General features: G+C 38.1%; 1 protein-coding gene across 3 annotated transcripts in view; it reads left to right on the forward strand.

Moving 5' to 3' along the window:
* PSIP1 (PC4 and SFRS1 interacting protein 1) overlaps window positions 1–16202 on the forward strand; it is a 38355-nt gene that overhangs the window by 16940 nt on the left and 5213 nt on the right. For 2 of the 3 annotated variants that reach the window (XM_048291079.1, XM_048291080.1), the window contains exons 6-15: window positions 2092–2199; window positions 2993–3064; window positions 3926–4025; window positions 5737–5812; window positions 6679–6904; window positions 7505–7623; window positions 9985–10040; window positions 11223–11293; window positions 14974–15075; window positions 15754–15973. In XM_048291079.1, coding sequence (XP_048147036.1) covers window positions 2092–2199; window positions 2993–3064; window positions 3926–4025; window positions 5737–5812; window positions 6679–6904; window positions 7505–7623; window positions 9985–10040; window positions 11223–11293; window positions 14974–15075; window positions 15754–15973 — 1150 coding nt within the window. The remainder of the gene's footprint in view (window positions 1–2091; window positions 2200–2992; window positions 3065–3925; window positions 4026–5736; window positions 5813–6678; window positions 6905–7504; window positions 7624–9984; window positions 10041–11222; window positions 11294–14973; window positions 15076–15753; window positions 15974–16202) is intronic. The other variant, XM_048291081.1, reaches the window with a different exon arrangement.

Raw genomic sequence — 16202 nt, forward strand, 5'->3', positions numbered from 1 at the left:
TTGAGCCAGAAATCAGTATGCAATAGTTTTTACAGACAGAGTTTAGCTTCTTTGCTTTGTAAATGTGTGCATACCTTAGAAGCCTTCCAAAACAAGATTGTGTTTTCTTTAAACATACTGCATTTATCCTAAAAAAAAAAGTCATTTCAGTCTGAAGCACCTTTGTTTCAATTTGCTGGAGCAGTACATAGTTTATACTGTAAGAGGTGAAGCTTCATAGCTTACTGTACATTTAATGATTTAATAGTACACTGCTTTGAACTTTTGTCTTTTCTTGAATGTTATGTTGATATGGGGATATTTTTCATATGGCACGGAAGAGATACTGTATATTGTCAACTCTTCTCAGTGGTTTTAAGGATAGAATTCTAAAACGACAAAAATTGTCATGCAGGTGGGATTGATACATTTATGATATCTCATTGTCGTCACTAATTTCTGGAAATTACTACTCAACGGGATGGGCAGTGCCCTTAAATTAAATGTCAGACTCTTTTGAATAGACTTGTCTTTATTCTTAACCTCTGTTTCCATTTTGATTATTTGTCAAGATTTAATGTAGTTTCTCTGTAAGTGTTGCAAGCTGTTCTTCAGTATTGTTTCACAATTGTAACTGAAGAATTTGCAAATGTGTCAAATACATAGCACCTGTTCCTTATCTGGGGTTAGTTTTAACTGCGTTCGCAAAAGCAAAACTAGTATTTTAAAGGTTAAAAAAACCCCAACAAAACAGGGAAAAGTACATGAATTACAATCTCACAAATGGTAGAACAACTTACTTGTGGTTTGTTTACTATATGTCCTGGTTTTGGCTAGGATAGGGTTGGTTTTCTTCTTAGTAGCTGGTGCAGTGCTGTGTTTTGGGTTTGGTATGAGAATAATGTTGATAACACACTGATGTTTTAGCTTTTGCCAAGTAGTTTTTACCCTACACCAAGGACCTGTCAGTTTCCCGTGGTTTTTCAGTGAGCAGGTGCACAAGAACCTGTGAGGAAGCACAGCCATGGCATGTATCCTTAACTGGCACTAAATTTGTGCTGGTTTGGTCAAATTTAGAAATATATCCTCTGAGAGAAGGCAGGCTATAACCATTCCTCCCCCACCAGGTTTGGGAAAAATAAATTTTCCTCAAAGGAAAGTGAAAGAGATAAAAACTATTTATTTAACAAACAGGAAAAGGATAATAATGCTAAATAATAAAACCCCTCACTCTGCTGAGAGAAACCTGGGAAAATTTCAAGAGTCCTTCCGTAGATCTCTCTCTCCCCCTCCTTGGAGCTGGGACGGGGTGGTAGGCCCACCTCCAGGGCCAAGGCCTCAGTGGAAAATCCTCCCAATGTATTCTGATGTTGAAACCGTCCAGCAGAGAGAAAAAGAAAAAAAAATGAAGTCCCAGGAAAACAAAAGTTCAACTTTCCAAAGGAAAAAGAGCTGAGGCAAAAGAGCTGAGGCACAAAACTGCAGAAAGCTGGCTGGAAAGAAAAGCTTCCCTTCCCTCCCGCTCTTCTCATGCAGAATCACAGAATGGGTCAGGCTGGAAGGACCACAGTGGGTCATCTAGCTCAACTTTCTGTTCAGTCATCCCAGAGCACACAGCACAGGATTTTGTGTCCAGACAGTTCTTGAATATCTCCAGGGAGGGAGACTCTACAGCCTCTCTGGGCAACCTGTTCCAGTGCTTGGTCACTGCACAGTAAAGAAGTTCTTCCTCATGTTCAGGTGGAGCTTCCCTGTGTGTCAGTTTGTGCCTGTTGCCTTTTGTGCTATGGACTGGCACCCCTGAGCAGAGCCTGGCTCCATATTCTTGGCACCCTCTCTCCAGACACTTCTACATATTGATGAGGTCCCCTCTCAGTTGTCTCTTCATGAGGCTGAAAGAGCCCAGCTTCCTTGGCCCTTCCTCATAAGAGATGCTGCAGGAGGAAGTAGTCCAGTACGATTAGGCTTTTAACGGGTACCTAAGAAATGAGTGTACCTACAGATTTAAACTAATTAAAGTGAAGAGCAGCGTGATGGTAATTAGCATGTTCTCTTTTCACTATAAAATACTTTCTAATGCATTTTTTTATCCTGTGTTGACTTGCTTTGCAGTTATCTCCTAAAGGGGATAATAACTTAACTACAGAAGCTGAAACAGAAGAAAAGGAGATGGATACTTCAAAGGAAGATGATCTGCCTTCTGACAAAACCAGTAAAGAAGTATGTGAGAGCTTTTTTCTGTGTAACAGAGAACATCTTAATTTTACGTTTATTGGTGTAAATCTATTACTGAGTATTAAGACAGTACAGTTATTACTACTTTGACAGTTTCAGGAGCTGTTTAATTATGTAACACTTTGTGTGTTCACTCACTGAAGTTCCCAGAAATTGAAGTTTTCATCAGAGAGGAAATTTTTAATCTGATTTGTCCTATCAGTTAAAACCGGTGGAAGACTGTGTTTTTTATCACTTACCACTTACTGTATTGTAAATGTACCTCTTTTAAAGACAAGATAAATGGTCCAGACAGACTAAAACATCACTGCCTACCATCTTTATTTAGAACAGAATATTATTTAGTACTTAGTTTATTTTTTATCTCTCAGGAAAAAGTCCTAAGTACCAGATAATCACAGAATCATGGAATGGTCTGGTTTGGAACAGACCTTAGAAAATACTGAGATGTAACCTGCTTATCATTGACGGGGACACCTTTTCCTAGACCAGGTTGCTGAAAGTGTCATCCAGCCATGCTTTGAACACTGCCAGGGATGGGGCTAACACAATTTCTATGGGTAGCTTTTTCCAGTGTCTCACCACCCTCACACTAAAGAATTTCTTCCTAATGTTTAATAATTTTTGATTTTAACAATTTAAAAGCAGGAAGTGTCTTCATGTACGTTACAAGTTTCTTTTCTAAAGTATGTGCCAGAGGCTTCAGTTGTGTAAAAAAAAAACACAGGATAAATTAAATATATCTTTGTTTTATTAAGACTCTTAAGATCATTTTTAATCTTCACAGGATGTGGTAAAAACAAACGATGCTTCTATTCCTAAAGTTGCTAGAAGAGGAAGAAAAAGAAAGGTAACAGTATGTTTAATTACTTCACCTTAGTGGAATTTTTTGGATGTGATAATACTGGATGTTATTTCCTTTAATGACAGATTGTGCATAAATTGAAGTGTTTGACACCCTTCTCCCCTTTTTCAAGTGCCTGAAAGATATGCAGGAATGAAATTCTTTTTAAACTTAATGTGGAATATGGAGTCCCTATCTTTCCCAAACAACTCATTACAAAAAAGAAAAAATAAGATAATAACTGTTGATAAACTGCTAATAAAATAGCCTGCTTTGAAGCTCTGAAATCTTTTAACATCTTCATCACACTGAACTAACACCTGAAATACTCCGTTTTTCACAAATTTGTGATTTTGTGGTCTCTACAACCTGGGAGAATATAGAGTTACATTGACAGAGGCAGTTCCAGCTGCTTGCTCAGCATACGCTAGCCTTAAATTCTTGTGGTCACACAGCAAGCCACATCAGGGCACTGACCCAACTGAAAACTACAGTTAAGTGGGGCAGATTTTAATTTTGTGTTTGAAAACACTTAGCTTCTGAAGTTACAGCTGACAGCAGGGATGGGGGGTGAGTATGAAGTATCTGTGACCTTAGTATGTTTGTCACAGAAAAGTAGCATGCTGTACCTGTAGTCTAGTTATCCTTTGTCCAGGACACTTAAGTTCTTGTCTGTTTTCTCCCGTTGGGATTGGAGAAATGAGTAATACTTAAGTATAATCTGTTACTAAGTTCAGAGACTTCTTTTGTGTGTACAAGCAATAGCATAATAACATTTCTAGAAGTTTGAAGGTGTTTTTCTGAGAAAGTAATTGAGATATTGGTGCCATGTGTTTTTTCACTTGTGAAATTCATTCTTTAAATTAGTCTGAAAAACAAGCTGAAGCTGAAGAAGCAGCAGCAGGGGCAGCAACAGCTACTGGGCCAGTATCTCCAAAAGTAAGCCCCAAAAGAGGAAGACCAGCAGGTAACTTCAGAAGAATGATTTTACTTTTTTCACCACAGAAATATTTCATTAGCATTAGTCACGGAGTTATCTCCTTCCCCTGAAGTACTACAGAGTATTTTTGCATGCTAAAGGCAGATTTTGCTAATAGACTGTAGTGAGAAAATATCTCAAATTCATGAGTTCAGAACGTGAGTGGATTTAAATGTATGGTATGGTATTAATGTTTAGTCTTCTTAATTAAAGACTGGCTGGTTTGGGGTACAAGTATTACCTTTAGAATAGGTCAGTCTTCTTCACAGAATACTGCTAAAGTGTAGATATATGATAGGAGCTCTTTGGCAGTTTTGCTCCACAAAGGTTTGTATTCATTAAGTGTCTATGAAGTACTTTGATTGATTGAGTTAGAAGATCCGTAAAACACAAAGATGAGAACTGGGGGAACAAGTAGCCTGTAGGTGGAGTTCAGAGGACAAGAAAAACAAAAAGCTGAAGAGACTTGTTTAAAAATATGTTTAAGATGGTCTATGTCAATTCATAGGCAAATTAAAAGAAAATAAAACTGATTTTTTGGAATCTTTTGTTAGAACCATTTTGTGATAGTTCTGTAGTGCCTGTTTCTTTCAAATTAACAATGATCTATTGTCACTTTAATGGTAGGCTTGCAGATATTCTTCATTACTAATTACTACTTTGGAAGACAGTTCTTGCAGCAGTTACATATGTTGTTTGAGCACCTAGTCAGGGAAACAAATAATTTATAGTCCTCTGTATCTGCTGACAATATAAAAATAGTGGAACCACAATTAAATAGACTTAATTACTTTTGCCGTGGAAGCTGTAAGAAAGTTGAGTATTAATTCATCCCCCACTGCCATATCATTACATGCACTAAATACGCATTTATAATATTTGTGGTTTTATCATCACCATTTTTTGCTGTTTTCCACTAACTACTGTCAGTAAGAAGAGCAGGAAAGGATCTATAAGAGGTGCTTTTGCCTCCTATATAAAAAACCTTTTTGGAAAATGTACTATGCAGCCTTTTCTGTTGTTGACAGAATGCTTAGAAGTGCTCTGTGCTAAGACCACTAAGCGTTTAGACACTGAGTATTAGGTTTCCTGCCAGCATAGTCACTGTGGTACTGGACAAGCATTTGAGGTACATAAGTGCCAAGAAGGCAGGTTGTTTGTCTTACTCCTAACAATATGGCGAATCTGAGGAAATGAAGAGATTTGGTCTGCACTGTAGTATGGTGGTAGAACTTCTTGACAGTGGTTTGTTAGCCTGAAAAGCAATGGAAGACCCAAGATATGAGTAAAACTAGTGGACAACAAACTGTATAAATGTAAGCATAAGTGACTGCTTTTCATTGTGTGATTTCTGGTTTCTCATTATCTAATTTAAGGCTCAGTTATGCAACATGTGAAGCAAATCGCAACTGCATAGATTGCAAAAACCACAAGAATTAGTAGTCAAAGCCTGTGGCTAGAAAACATGAAAGTTTTTAATTCACCAGTCAGCTAAAAAAACTGCTAACCCTTTAACTTTACAAAGAGATCTTGAATAAGTTTGGTACTCAATTAACGCTTGAATTCTATACAATAACAAAGTAAGGCTTTATATTTTCATTTAAGTGTGGCTTACGTCTGTTGAGTTAGTATCTTTCCACATAGACAAGGAACAAAATGGTAGCTGTGGACTAACCTGTTATTTCTGTGTAACTACTAGCTTCTGAAGTAAAAGTTCCAAAACCAAGAGGGAGACCCAAGTTGGTGAAACCGTCATGTCTTTCGGAGGGTGACTTGTGAGTTTCTTCTTAATATGAAGCTTATTCATTGTCAGCTGTGTTACTCCTTATGTTAAGACTTCAAAATTACTACTCCTGACAGGTTTTTGCCCCTTTAGTGTTCAGTATAAGTTACTGTTTGTGTAAATATTCTTATAATACAGAGTAATTCAAGGAAGGATGCTTCTGAAACAGGAAAGAGATCTTAATCTTCGTAATTTGTCAAATCTATACAAAATTCCTTATATGATTGTATGCTGAGTGAAGAGGAAAGAAGTTTATTAGGAGAAAATACAACATCACCCAAAAATAAAACAGTGATTTTCTATTCTTACGTTTTTGTTTCAGAAATCGTTTCTGATGGAATTGCAACACTGTTAGTTACCTGAATTTTGGTTTTGTCATCTTGTTGTTATGTCAAGTCTAGCGCTTCTAGTAACTCAAGGAAAAGTTGAACATAGGTTTAGGTTTCTATAGATTGGCAGATGCATAGTTTTGGAATATGAACAACTTGAATAAGTATACTTTATAAACCTAGTTTACAGTGCATGCAGTCTGGGTCCTGCAGTCCCATCCGCATGTGGAGAATCCATTGAGTGTGAACTTTTTAAGTTAGGATCTATGCACTTATATTAATGTTAGCTTTATTAGACCCTCCATACTGGTATTTATTTGCTGGGGTTTTTTTCACCCCCACAGGTAGTGGATTTTAATTTTAGAGAAAGGGTATTTTTGAAGTTGTTAAGTGAACTAAAAGTGAATTAACTTCATCATTTTTATTGTTCTGTGCTTAAAAAACCCAGACCCTTCTTGCATTAGAATGTTGGTTTTTTTAAGTTACTCTAAATAATGGATGTGATGCCTAAATACTCTCTTTGTTTTAGTGTTAGTGAGGAGGAGAAGGCAAAGAAAAAAGGACCAGAAGAAAAGCCCAAAAAGCAAGGGAAAAAAGATGAGGAAAGTCAGAAGGAAGAGGAGAAATCAAAGAAGGAATTTGATAAAAAGGAAGGAAAGAAAGAGGCTGAACCAAAAAGGAAAAACGTTGCAAAAGTGGGTTCTGGATCAGCTTCTGATTCTGAAGATGAAGGAGAAGAACAAGAAGGGGACAAGGTATAATTTTGCTTTCCTGATAAAGTTATTACAGAGGAAAGTAGTATCACTGGAGATCTTTCTTAAGTTAATGCTAGTTCTTAATGAAGGTAGGAGTCCTGTGGCTGGCGTACAGATACATAGAATAAAAGTTTCAGAACTATATTTGTCTCAAATAATTCTTTCAGGAACCTCTTAATATTTTCTAAGAAATCATCTTTTCTAAGACACTTCTCATTTTAACAAAGGATCTAAGTGTCAAGCCTTTTTTTTTTTTTAATCTGTGTTCCTTGGAAGACAGATGTTGTTTTCCTTGGGTGCATCTGGAGAACATGTGCCTTGAAATCACATTTTTGAAAGGTACAGAACTATCTCTAGCCAACAATTTGTAATGTCTTCATTTTTCTGGTGCTTAGTATTGCCCTCCAATGAAAAGAAAAAATGGAGAAAGGACTAATGAAATTGTGTTTAGTTTCAGGGAAAGCCAGTTTTTGTCAGGCTGCTCCATGGAGTAGAGTTTTTCAGAGATGCTTAGTGTGGGTAGTTTCATCTGTTTACAGAAACAATAATTTAATAATCTTACTTTTCTCTTTCCAATCATAAAACGCCAAATGAAAACAGAAGAAAAAAGGGGGAAGAAGTTTTCCAGCAGCTCACAGAAGAAACATTGTAAGAAGCCAACATGACAGAGAAGTAACAGAAAGAAAGCGTAAGCAAGAGGAACAGACAGAGTCTGAATCGTGAGTATATTTTAACATGTGATGCCTGCAAGTTGTAGGAATATGTTGAACCTAACAGTAGGTGAAACTTCTGAAAAACTTCTGAACTGGTTTGCACTGTGTTCTACTGTCCTCCTCCCTGCCCTTTTTGGTTTTCTATCTTAACTTCTTTTTGAGGAGAGAGTAAAAAGTTCTTCAAATTAAAATGTTCTGTTGTGGGAGAATGGGAAGAATGGAACATAGAAATTAAGTTATGTCAGTCTTTCAGTGATGTAGAATCTCCAGCAGAGGACAACTGGTGGGTTCCTTTTAGAACTAACTTAGAAATATCCATGTGAAAAGGGATCAGTGTGAAAAACTGTTCAGGATAGCCATATATTTTTCTTAAAATTTTTAGATTAAATTGGTAGGACTTCGGAGGTCCTGTTAATCCATGGATATGGATTTTTGATGAGGTGCAGAATGTATAGGTTACCAGGAAAACATTTCCTTTGCTGTCTGACAGCTGGAGCACATGCTGTCACACACAACAAGGAAAAAATAATTACTCTAGCATTTGTAAAGCCAGTTGACTGAAAAAAAGAACAGACATCATTTAGAAGATTACTTACTACAAATCAAGCGCAAGAATAGAGAGAAGATCCTGCCGGGAACTTGGAGGGTAGGACAATAGGAAGAAATCTGACTCATTCGCTAGAGCTATTCTGCAAATGAATGAAGAAGCTGCACCACATGAGCTTGATGTTCTCATCCCCCCCATTGGTGGGAGGGCAGAAGGGAGAATAAGGTAAAAATTTGGAGGAAAGGGAGAGAACGAAGGTCCCCTTTACCTGTAACAAAAAAATCTTATCTATTTCACATTCATTAACAAAAATTGAGTTTGTTTGGATTTTTTTTCTCATGTTCCAGCACTTTTTCGTCTTCTTCCTGTCACTCCTCTGGAGACCTAACATAAATACTCTACTTACTTGTAGCAAACCTAAGCATTTCCAGTTTCAGAGATAATAAATTACCTTAGCATCTTAGTAACTTCTACAGTATCACTATTTAACATATCCTGATTTGATTTGGGGAATCAAACTCTCATGTATCGATTTAGTTATAACAACCAAATTTCTGCTTTTAAATAGCTGTCATATTTTATGCATTGGAGGGTAGATAACGTTTTGTTTCAGTAAGATAAAGGAGAATTAGTTAGTGAAAGTATAATGAATTTAACTATAGGTGATGACTAATACCACAAAACTCAATATTGATAAAAAGTAAACTAGTATAGGCTGATACGTGTTTTGATTATTTTGCTCATCATCATAGTTCCCATCTTCTGGTAGCCACTTCATTAGTATTTATTTAGTTAAGGTGCTTTGTACACCATTCTGTACATATATAAAGTTTATCTGTACTGTTGAGATTGTGCTGCCAGTTGAAGCAGATGAGTTTTGTGTACTTTATGAAAGAAACATGGAAGATGGTAAGACATGAAGGCCTACATGTTTTATGTATGCATATTAGTATGACAGGAAGAAAACTAGTCACAGAACATTTAGTCGTGATACACTGAAATTTTGAAAGGAGGCTTCTAAATCCCTCAGTAAGACAAAACTGAGGAATTGTTAAACAGAAGTTCATTATCTTCTCTGAATAAAGAGCCCAAAAACTTGTCTCAAAGACTTCTGCCTGTCTTCATCCTATAACTGGAGACAATTTTTTTTGTTTTTCTTGATTCCCAGCTTTATTTTCAGTGATACAATTGGAAAAAGATCCAGGAGGTTTCACTGCACTTGTAATAAATCTTTTTTTCTTTATTACTACTTCCTTCAAGAACTTTTAAATTATTACTGATACATTTATGGTCAGTTGTAAGATATGTGTACTGCTACAATTAATTATTTGAGAAAATAGTCATATAGGAGCTGATTATGATTAATTGATCTCTCCATAAATTCCCTGTGGTAATGGTAAATAATTTTACTCCTTTTGTCATTATAATTATAAAATACTTTTAAAATAAAAGTAAATATTAAAACCCATAAAAGTATTTTCTTTCTCCATAAGTTAATTCCATATAAAGCCATTTTACCAGTTAATCTGTGCAACAAAAAAACCAAAATACAGTTTGGAAATTACTTGTTTTTAAAATCCTTGCATTTGCAGCTTCTAGAAAAATATGGGTGTGAGTATGGAGGATTTATCAGCTGTATCTTAGCTAATTAATTTTTGTTAGGTTGTTCATCCTTGAAAACCAGGGTTTGGCTCTTTGTGGTTTTTGCATGCTGATGTTTTACTGAGGTAATATATCAAAATATTGAATCTCATCCAAAAACTGGGGGGAAAAAAAGCAGGCTTTACAACATTGTAAAAACATTTCAACATTTTTGATAGGCAGAGTAAAGAAGAAGGCAAGAAAGCAGAAGTTAAGAAGATTGAGAAGAAGAGAGGTTAGTTTATAGAATCTAAACAGTACTTTTTGGTAATTTTTTATTTTGAATGGAATTTCTTCCTGGATAAGATAATGTGCTGCTGAGGCTGGCTGTGTGGTCTCAGTCTGAGGTGTTTGATTTGTGATGCTTCTTTCAGGTCTGTGAAACAGTGCATTTTTGTCCTTCTATCTTTGTTCTGCAATGCAGTGCAGTAGAACAGGTCTTTCCTATTCTGACTTTACTGTCCTTTGGGCTTTTAAACTTCAATCTCTTCAGTTCATGAACACGAGAAAAAAAGCTTTTATTCTTTGATATAAATCCCTTCAGTTATTCCTGTCATTTTTTCCTTTCTATCTTCTCATAACACAGTACTCTGAGGGACCTCTTGAAACTATTTAGATACCACCTCTCACTAAGTAGGAAGCTGAGATTCAGATTACTATGGTCTTGTCTTCTAACCCATACCTGCAGACTGACCTTCATAGGGATAAGTAATTCCTTTTTCAGTACTCCCATCTTTGAGAGCAATCCAAACCACTGGCTGTAATTTGTAGTATAGTATAGATGCAGTGGTATGGACTCCAACCAACCCAATGTTTGCAGCAAAGGGGGAATAAAAACTATCCAAAGCCATCCAAGATGGGTTTGACTTAAAGGAAACTGCTTGCATTATTGTTCAGAATACATAGCAAATCTAAACAGGCATTCAGTATGTGAATTGGGGAACGCCAGGTTTATTCATCTTTCACGCTTCTGAGGCATGTGTAATGGGAACATTTTATTTGGATGGATTTAGACTGTAAATTGTACCATGACCAGTTTACTGAAAACAAACCATCAATATCCAGGTGTCCTGTCATTGAAGGTCTTCCATCTTTGTAACTCTTAATATTTATTAAAACTTCTTGTTAAGCTGGCCTACAATTAGAGGGTGACAGCTGTGTTTTCGAATAGAAAATTCTTTTCAGTTGTTACTCCTGAGGAGAAAACTGTGTGGGTTGCCAATAATGTTCAGCTTTAAAAACTGTACTTTTTTTCTGATTGTAAGCCCTGTGGCATATTTATGTGTGCACCTACCTGTCGGATGCCTGCCTGTTTTCTTCTGCATTCTGTATGAGGTTCATACTTGTAGAATCATTTCTGCAAAAGCAAACCTAATGTGATTGAGAAATATTCATTAGTACTATTTTTGATCTTCAGAAACTTCAGTGGATTCTAGGCTTCAAAGGATACATGCAGAAATAAAGAACTCCCTGAAAATTGATAATCTGGTAAGTATATATTTTTTTAAAACTAATTCATGTGTCAGATTCCAGTAGGAAATACTTGACATGTGTTCTTGTTTTTAATTAATACTTTGAAAATGAAAGGAATCTTTTCCATATGAAAGATAACTGCTCTTAAATGTGGTTACTGTGGGCAGTGAAAGATGAGCGTCAGCAAATGAAATCTGTTTTGTTTGAAAATACTACCTAATAAATTATTTACCAGAAACATTCAGATAGAATTACGTAAAATAGAACATCTGGTGCCAGATCAGCTTGCTGAGCCATGTGGAAACACCAGGACATTGGGTGCAGTAGTGGCTGACTTCCTGATGCTAGTGATTAAGGCTCCAGTCCACGGACTCCACTCAACTGTCAGGGGAAATCTGCTGCTTGTCAGGGGTTTGGATTTGGAATGTTACTGATAGATGTTTGAGGCTTTTTGGCCTTATGACTATTTGTTTGCTGCAGCAGATTTTCTCTGTTGGGTACCAGTGATACAGTCAGGGGACACTTGGAAAGTATCAAGCATGACTATGTGACTCTGAGGGTAATGGTAAAGGTATGGGGACCCAGGTGGTGGTCCCTTTGTTGAGGAAAACACTTGCAAAGGAAGGGATAGGTGTGCTAGGATGTGGCAGGATCGACCCAAAAGTAGTGCTGCCAAGGGGCTGGCCAACCTAGTTAAAGAGCATCAAACTGGGAATGGTAGCAGAGGAGGAAATGGTGGAGCAGGAGAGCAATGAGATGTAAACAGACATCAGCAGGGTGATGTAAACTGACTTTGTAATCAACAGAACTCCTTTGCAGAACAGGATTGAAGTGGCATGACCACAAGCATCAGCACATTGAGCATAATGAGGAAAACTCTCATAACCTTTCTGGAACGTCAGCACACCTGTTTTTCTCTTAGGGATGGCTTTACATTAATACATATAGCATGAGGAGCAACCTTGGGGAACTGGACATCTGTCTGCAGTTGCAGGGCTGTGGTTTCACTGGTATCAGAAATTTGGTGAGAAGTGAGGTGAGCCTTGCCTTACCTGTTTACTGGCTCTGTAGGAAAGATGGGTGCTGGGAAGACAAGATGAAGGATAACTTTATGTGAGAGACCAGTTGAAATGTGTGGAGCTTTGCACTGGGACAGCTGATAAGCCAGCTGGGAGCTTATGGGTTAGGATTAGTGGGCTAATCAAAATGAGTGACATCCTGAGAATGTCTACTGCAGATCACCTGATCAGGGAGAATTAAAGAATGAAGTCATCTTAAGACAATTGGGAGACATCTCTGGTTCTAACTTAAAATGTCCTGGTATCTGCTGAAGGGACATGAGGATTTCACAGCAATGCGGGAAGCTTCTGGAGTGTGGTAATTGCCTAACACAGGTGATGAAGGAGCTGATAAGGCAAGACACCCTGTTAGACCTGATTCCTCTACACAGCAAAGATCTGGTCAGGGGCAACCTTGGCTGCAGTGATGGTGATAGTAGAGTTCAGGGAGAAGGGAGCAGGGTGAAAAGGATCACAGCCCTGGACTCAGGAGAGCAGACTTCAATGTCTACAGGGATGTGCTTGGAAGAATCTCTTGGGAGACTGTGCTGGAGGGAAGACAGGACAAGGAGATCTGGCTCACTTATAGGGATTACCTCCTTCTCAAGATTGATTCATCTTAGAAGTCTAGGAAAATGTGGGCTTGCTGCTGAATGGGATAGGCAGTCTGGTAAAAAAGGAGATGGCTAAGGTAACCAGTGTCATCTTGACCTCAGTTTGCTTGTACAGTTCTCTTCAGGAATCCTAGTCCCTGAAACCATGGGAAGATTGAAACAAGAAAACCTTGATGCTCAGAGGACAAAGATCAAATTAGAGAACATTTAGACAGAGACCTGATACAGAAAAAACAGAACAGTGCTGGGGGAGTTGGATGATGTCATTGTCCATCCATTCCATTTTGGTTTTGAAAAGTCATGGTCATGAGGGGCCGGTTCCTGAGGACTGGAAGAAAGCAAATGTCACCTTCATCATGTAGAAGGAGGATCTAGGTTACTGCAGGCCAGTCAGTCTCACACCAATCCCTTGAAATGTGACAGAACAAATCCTCCAGGAAATTGTTTCCAATGGCATGAAGTACAGTAGGAGCTCTGAGAGTTGTCAGCATAGATTAATGAAGATGAAATCATGCTTGACTAAAATTATGTTTTTCCATGAGATGAACGGCTTGGTGGATAAAGGAGTGGATGTTGTTTATATTAAGATTAAAAAGGTTTTTGACACTGTTTGTCAGGACAGCTTCAAAGACAAACTGACTGGACTCAAAAAGTGGATAGAAGGGTGGACTGAAAACTGGTTGAACAACAGGGCACAAAAAACTAATGGTGGCAGAGTCCAGCTACAGGCCAGTCACTGGTAGTCAATACTATTAAAACATCTCATTAATGACTGGGATTATGATACAAACCACACCTATAGCAAGTTTGCACATGATACAGAAAAAAATCAAAGGTTTGATGGTAGTGTTGACATCGAGAGAGACTTGAACAGGCTGGAGAAATGGGCTAACAGGAACTTCATCAACTTCAGTTCCAGTTCTGCACCTACGGAGCAATAACGTCAAGCCTCCAGCATGGGCTGGGGACTGAGTGGCTGAAAAGCAGCCTGTCAGAAAATGACCTGGGGGTATTGGTGGACACCAAGGTTAGCATGAGCCACCAATATGCTTTTGCATATTGGTGGCTCGTGCTGAAGTGGCCAACAGCTTTCTGGGCTGCATTAGAGAGGGAGTTGCCAGAACATGGAAGGAATGTGGTGGTTGCCATCTACTTGGTGCTGATGGGACACTGGACTGTATTTTGGGCTCCCTAGAACAACAGAGATATGGACCTACTGTAGGGTGCCAAATAAAGGGCCACAAAGATGGATTAAGGGCTTGGAGCATATGTTGAAAAAGGGGAGGCCAAGAGAGCAGGGAGTGTTCAGTTTGGAGAAAATATGAAGATAAGAAAATAAGTGTGAGTGAAGAAGTATGGCAGCGTGAGGAGCAGCAAGCTGTTCCAGCTAGGGAAGCAGAGTTTTTCTGGGTATTGGAGGCAAGGTTCTGGTAGTGAGGGTGGGGGACTGCCCTGTGCTAGACATAATCAGTTCCAGCCTGCTGCAACAGATGAACCACTGCAGGGCATGGCTGAGCCCCTCAGCCAGGATGGTGGTGCATCAGAGAAAATTTACTTAAAAAGAGGGCAAAGCACAGTGGGGACGTGGGGAATCTACAAGGACAGTTCTCTATATTAACTACAGTCCAGTTAAGATGCTTTGCTGCCTTCTCAGTGGTTGATCACTTGTGAGAAATTGTGCATGGTAAAGCCTGACTATGGTGAACAGCTTCAAGCATAGAAGTACTAGAATCATGAAAGCAGAGTAAAACTTGAGTTGGTATGTTGAAAGGATAAAATTCTTGTTAAAAGTTACAAGTTAGTCAAATATCATCTGCCTTTTATGGAAGTAGCTTAGAGACAACTGGTGTTAAATTTTTGTAGGCAACTTTGACTACATAAATTGTTCTAAAATTAAGTACATAGTCAAATGAAGGATATTATAGGAAGGTGTCACTGAACACAGAAGTTAGATTAGTATGGCTAATTAAACATTACTAACATGTAAGTTAAGTCTTCAGACTAATTTCTTGTTTATATACAGGATGTGAACAGGTGTATTGAGGCTCTTGATGAGCTTGCATCCCTTCAAGTCACAATGCAACAAGCTCAGAAACATACAGAGATGATTTTAACTCTCAAGAAGGTGAGATTTTCAGTGTTAGTTAAATTATGTTAAATTTGTTCAGCTTTATTTACTACTGGAGTACTCTGTCCAGTCTGGATCCCTACAGATCAAGAATTATGCAGACGGACTGGAAAAGGCCCAGAGGAGGGCCATCAAGAAGATCAAAGGGCTGGAGAACCTGCCCTATAAGCAAAGACTAAAGGGTTTAGTTCCTTTCTCCCTGGGAGAGTCATCACAGTATTCCAGCAGTTTAAAGGGCTGCTGCAAAGAGAGAGTGGAGGCTTTGTCTTCATCAGGAGACACACGGGGAAGATGAGGGGCAATGGGTACAAGTTGCACTCGGAAAGGTTTTATTTTGATACTAAAATCTATTCTTTTTTTACAGTAAGAACAATTGTTTTACTGTAACAGCCTCCTCAGGGATGTGGTGGAGTTTGCATTGCTAGAGGTTTTTGAGATGTGATTGGATCATGGGTGCTTGATAATGTGACCCAGGCTCCCTTTCCCATGAAGGCTAGGACTGGGAGATCTTTTGAGGTCCCTCCCAACCTGGCAGTTCTGTGTTTCTGTGACATTTCAAGTGCAAAAGTCTATGATCTCAATGTAGGTTAAATGAAGAATTGAATCTAGCGCATAATAAAATTACACAGATACTTAAGGACCAAAGTGGAGCTTGTTTTATTTCTTTGATTTCAGATACGGAAATTTAAAATTAGCCAAGTTATCATGGAGAAATCTACAATGTTATATAACAAGTTCAAGACCATGTTTCTTGTTGGGGAAGGAGATTCTGTTCTTTCCCAAGTACTAAATAAATCACTTGCTGAGCAAAAGCAGCATGAAGAAGCTAATAAAACCAAAGAGCAGGGGAAGAAAGGAGCAAACAAAAAAATGGAAAAGGAAAAAGACCAAACAGGTAAGTCACTGTGGCTTTACTTTCTTGTCACATAAAAGACATCATCTCTGTTAATTTCTGAGCCAGCTTCAAAACATCCTTGATGTAGGAGTTTTGCCAATCTGTAAAAACCTTTTCATATCCAAAGTTGACAAGGACAGTACTGCTATGACTAAGTTTCTAATTGGATGTACCATTTACTGGCTGTTTTATCTAAATTGGCTAAAGGAAAGGACTTTTGCAAAAATTA

This window comes from Corvus hawaiiensis, chromosome Z, assembly GCF_020740725.1.
Source record: "Corvus hawaiiensis isolate bCorHaw1 chromosome Z, bCorHaw1.pri.cur, whole genome shotgun sequence".
NCBI lineage: Eukaryota > Metazoa > Chordata > Aves > Passeriformes > Corvidae > Corvus > Corvus hawaiiensis.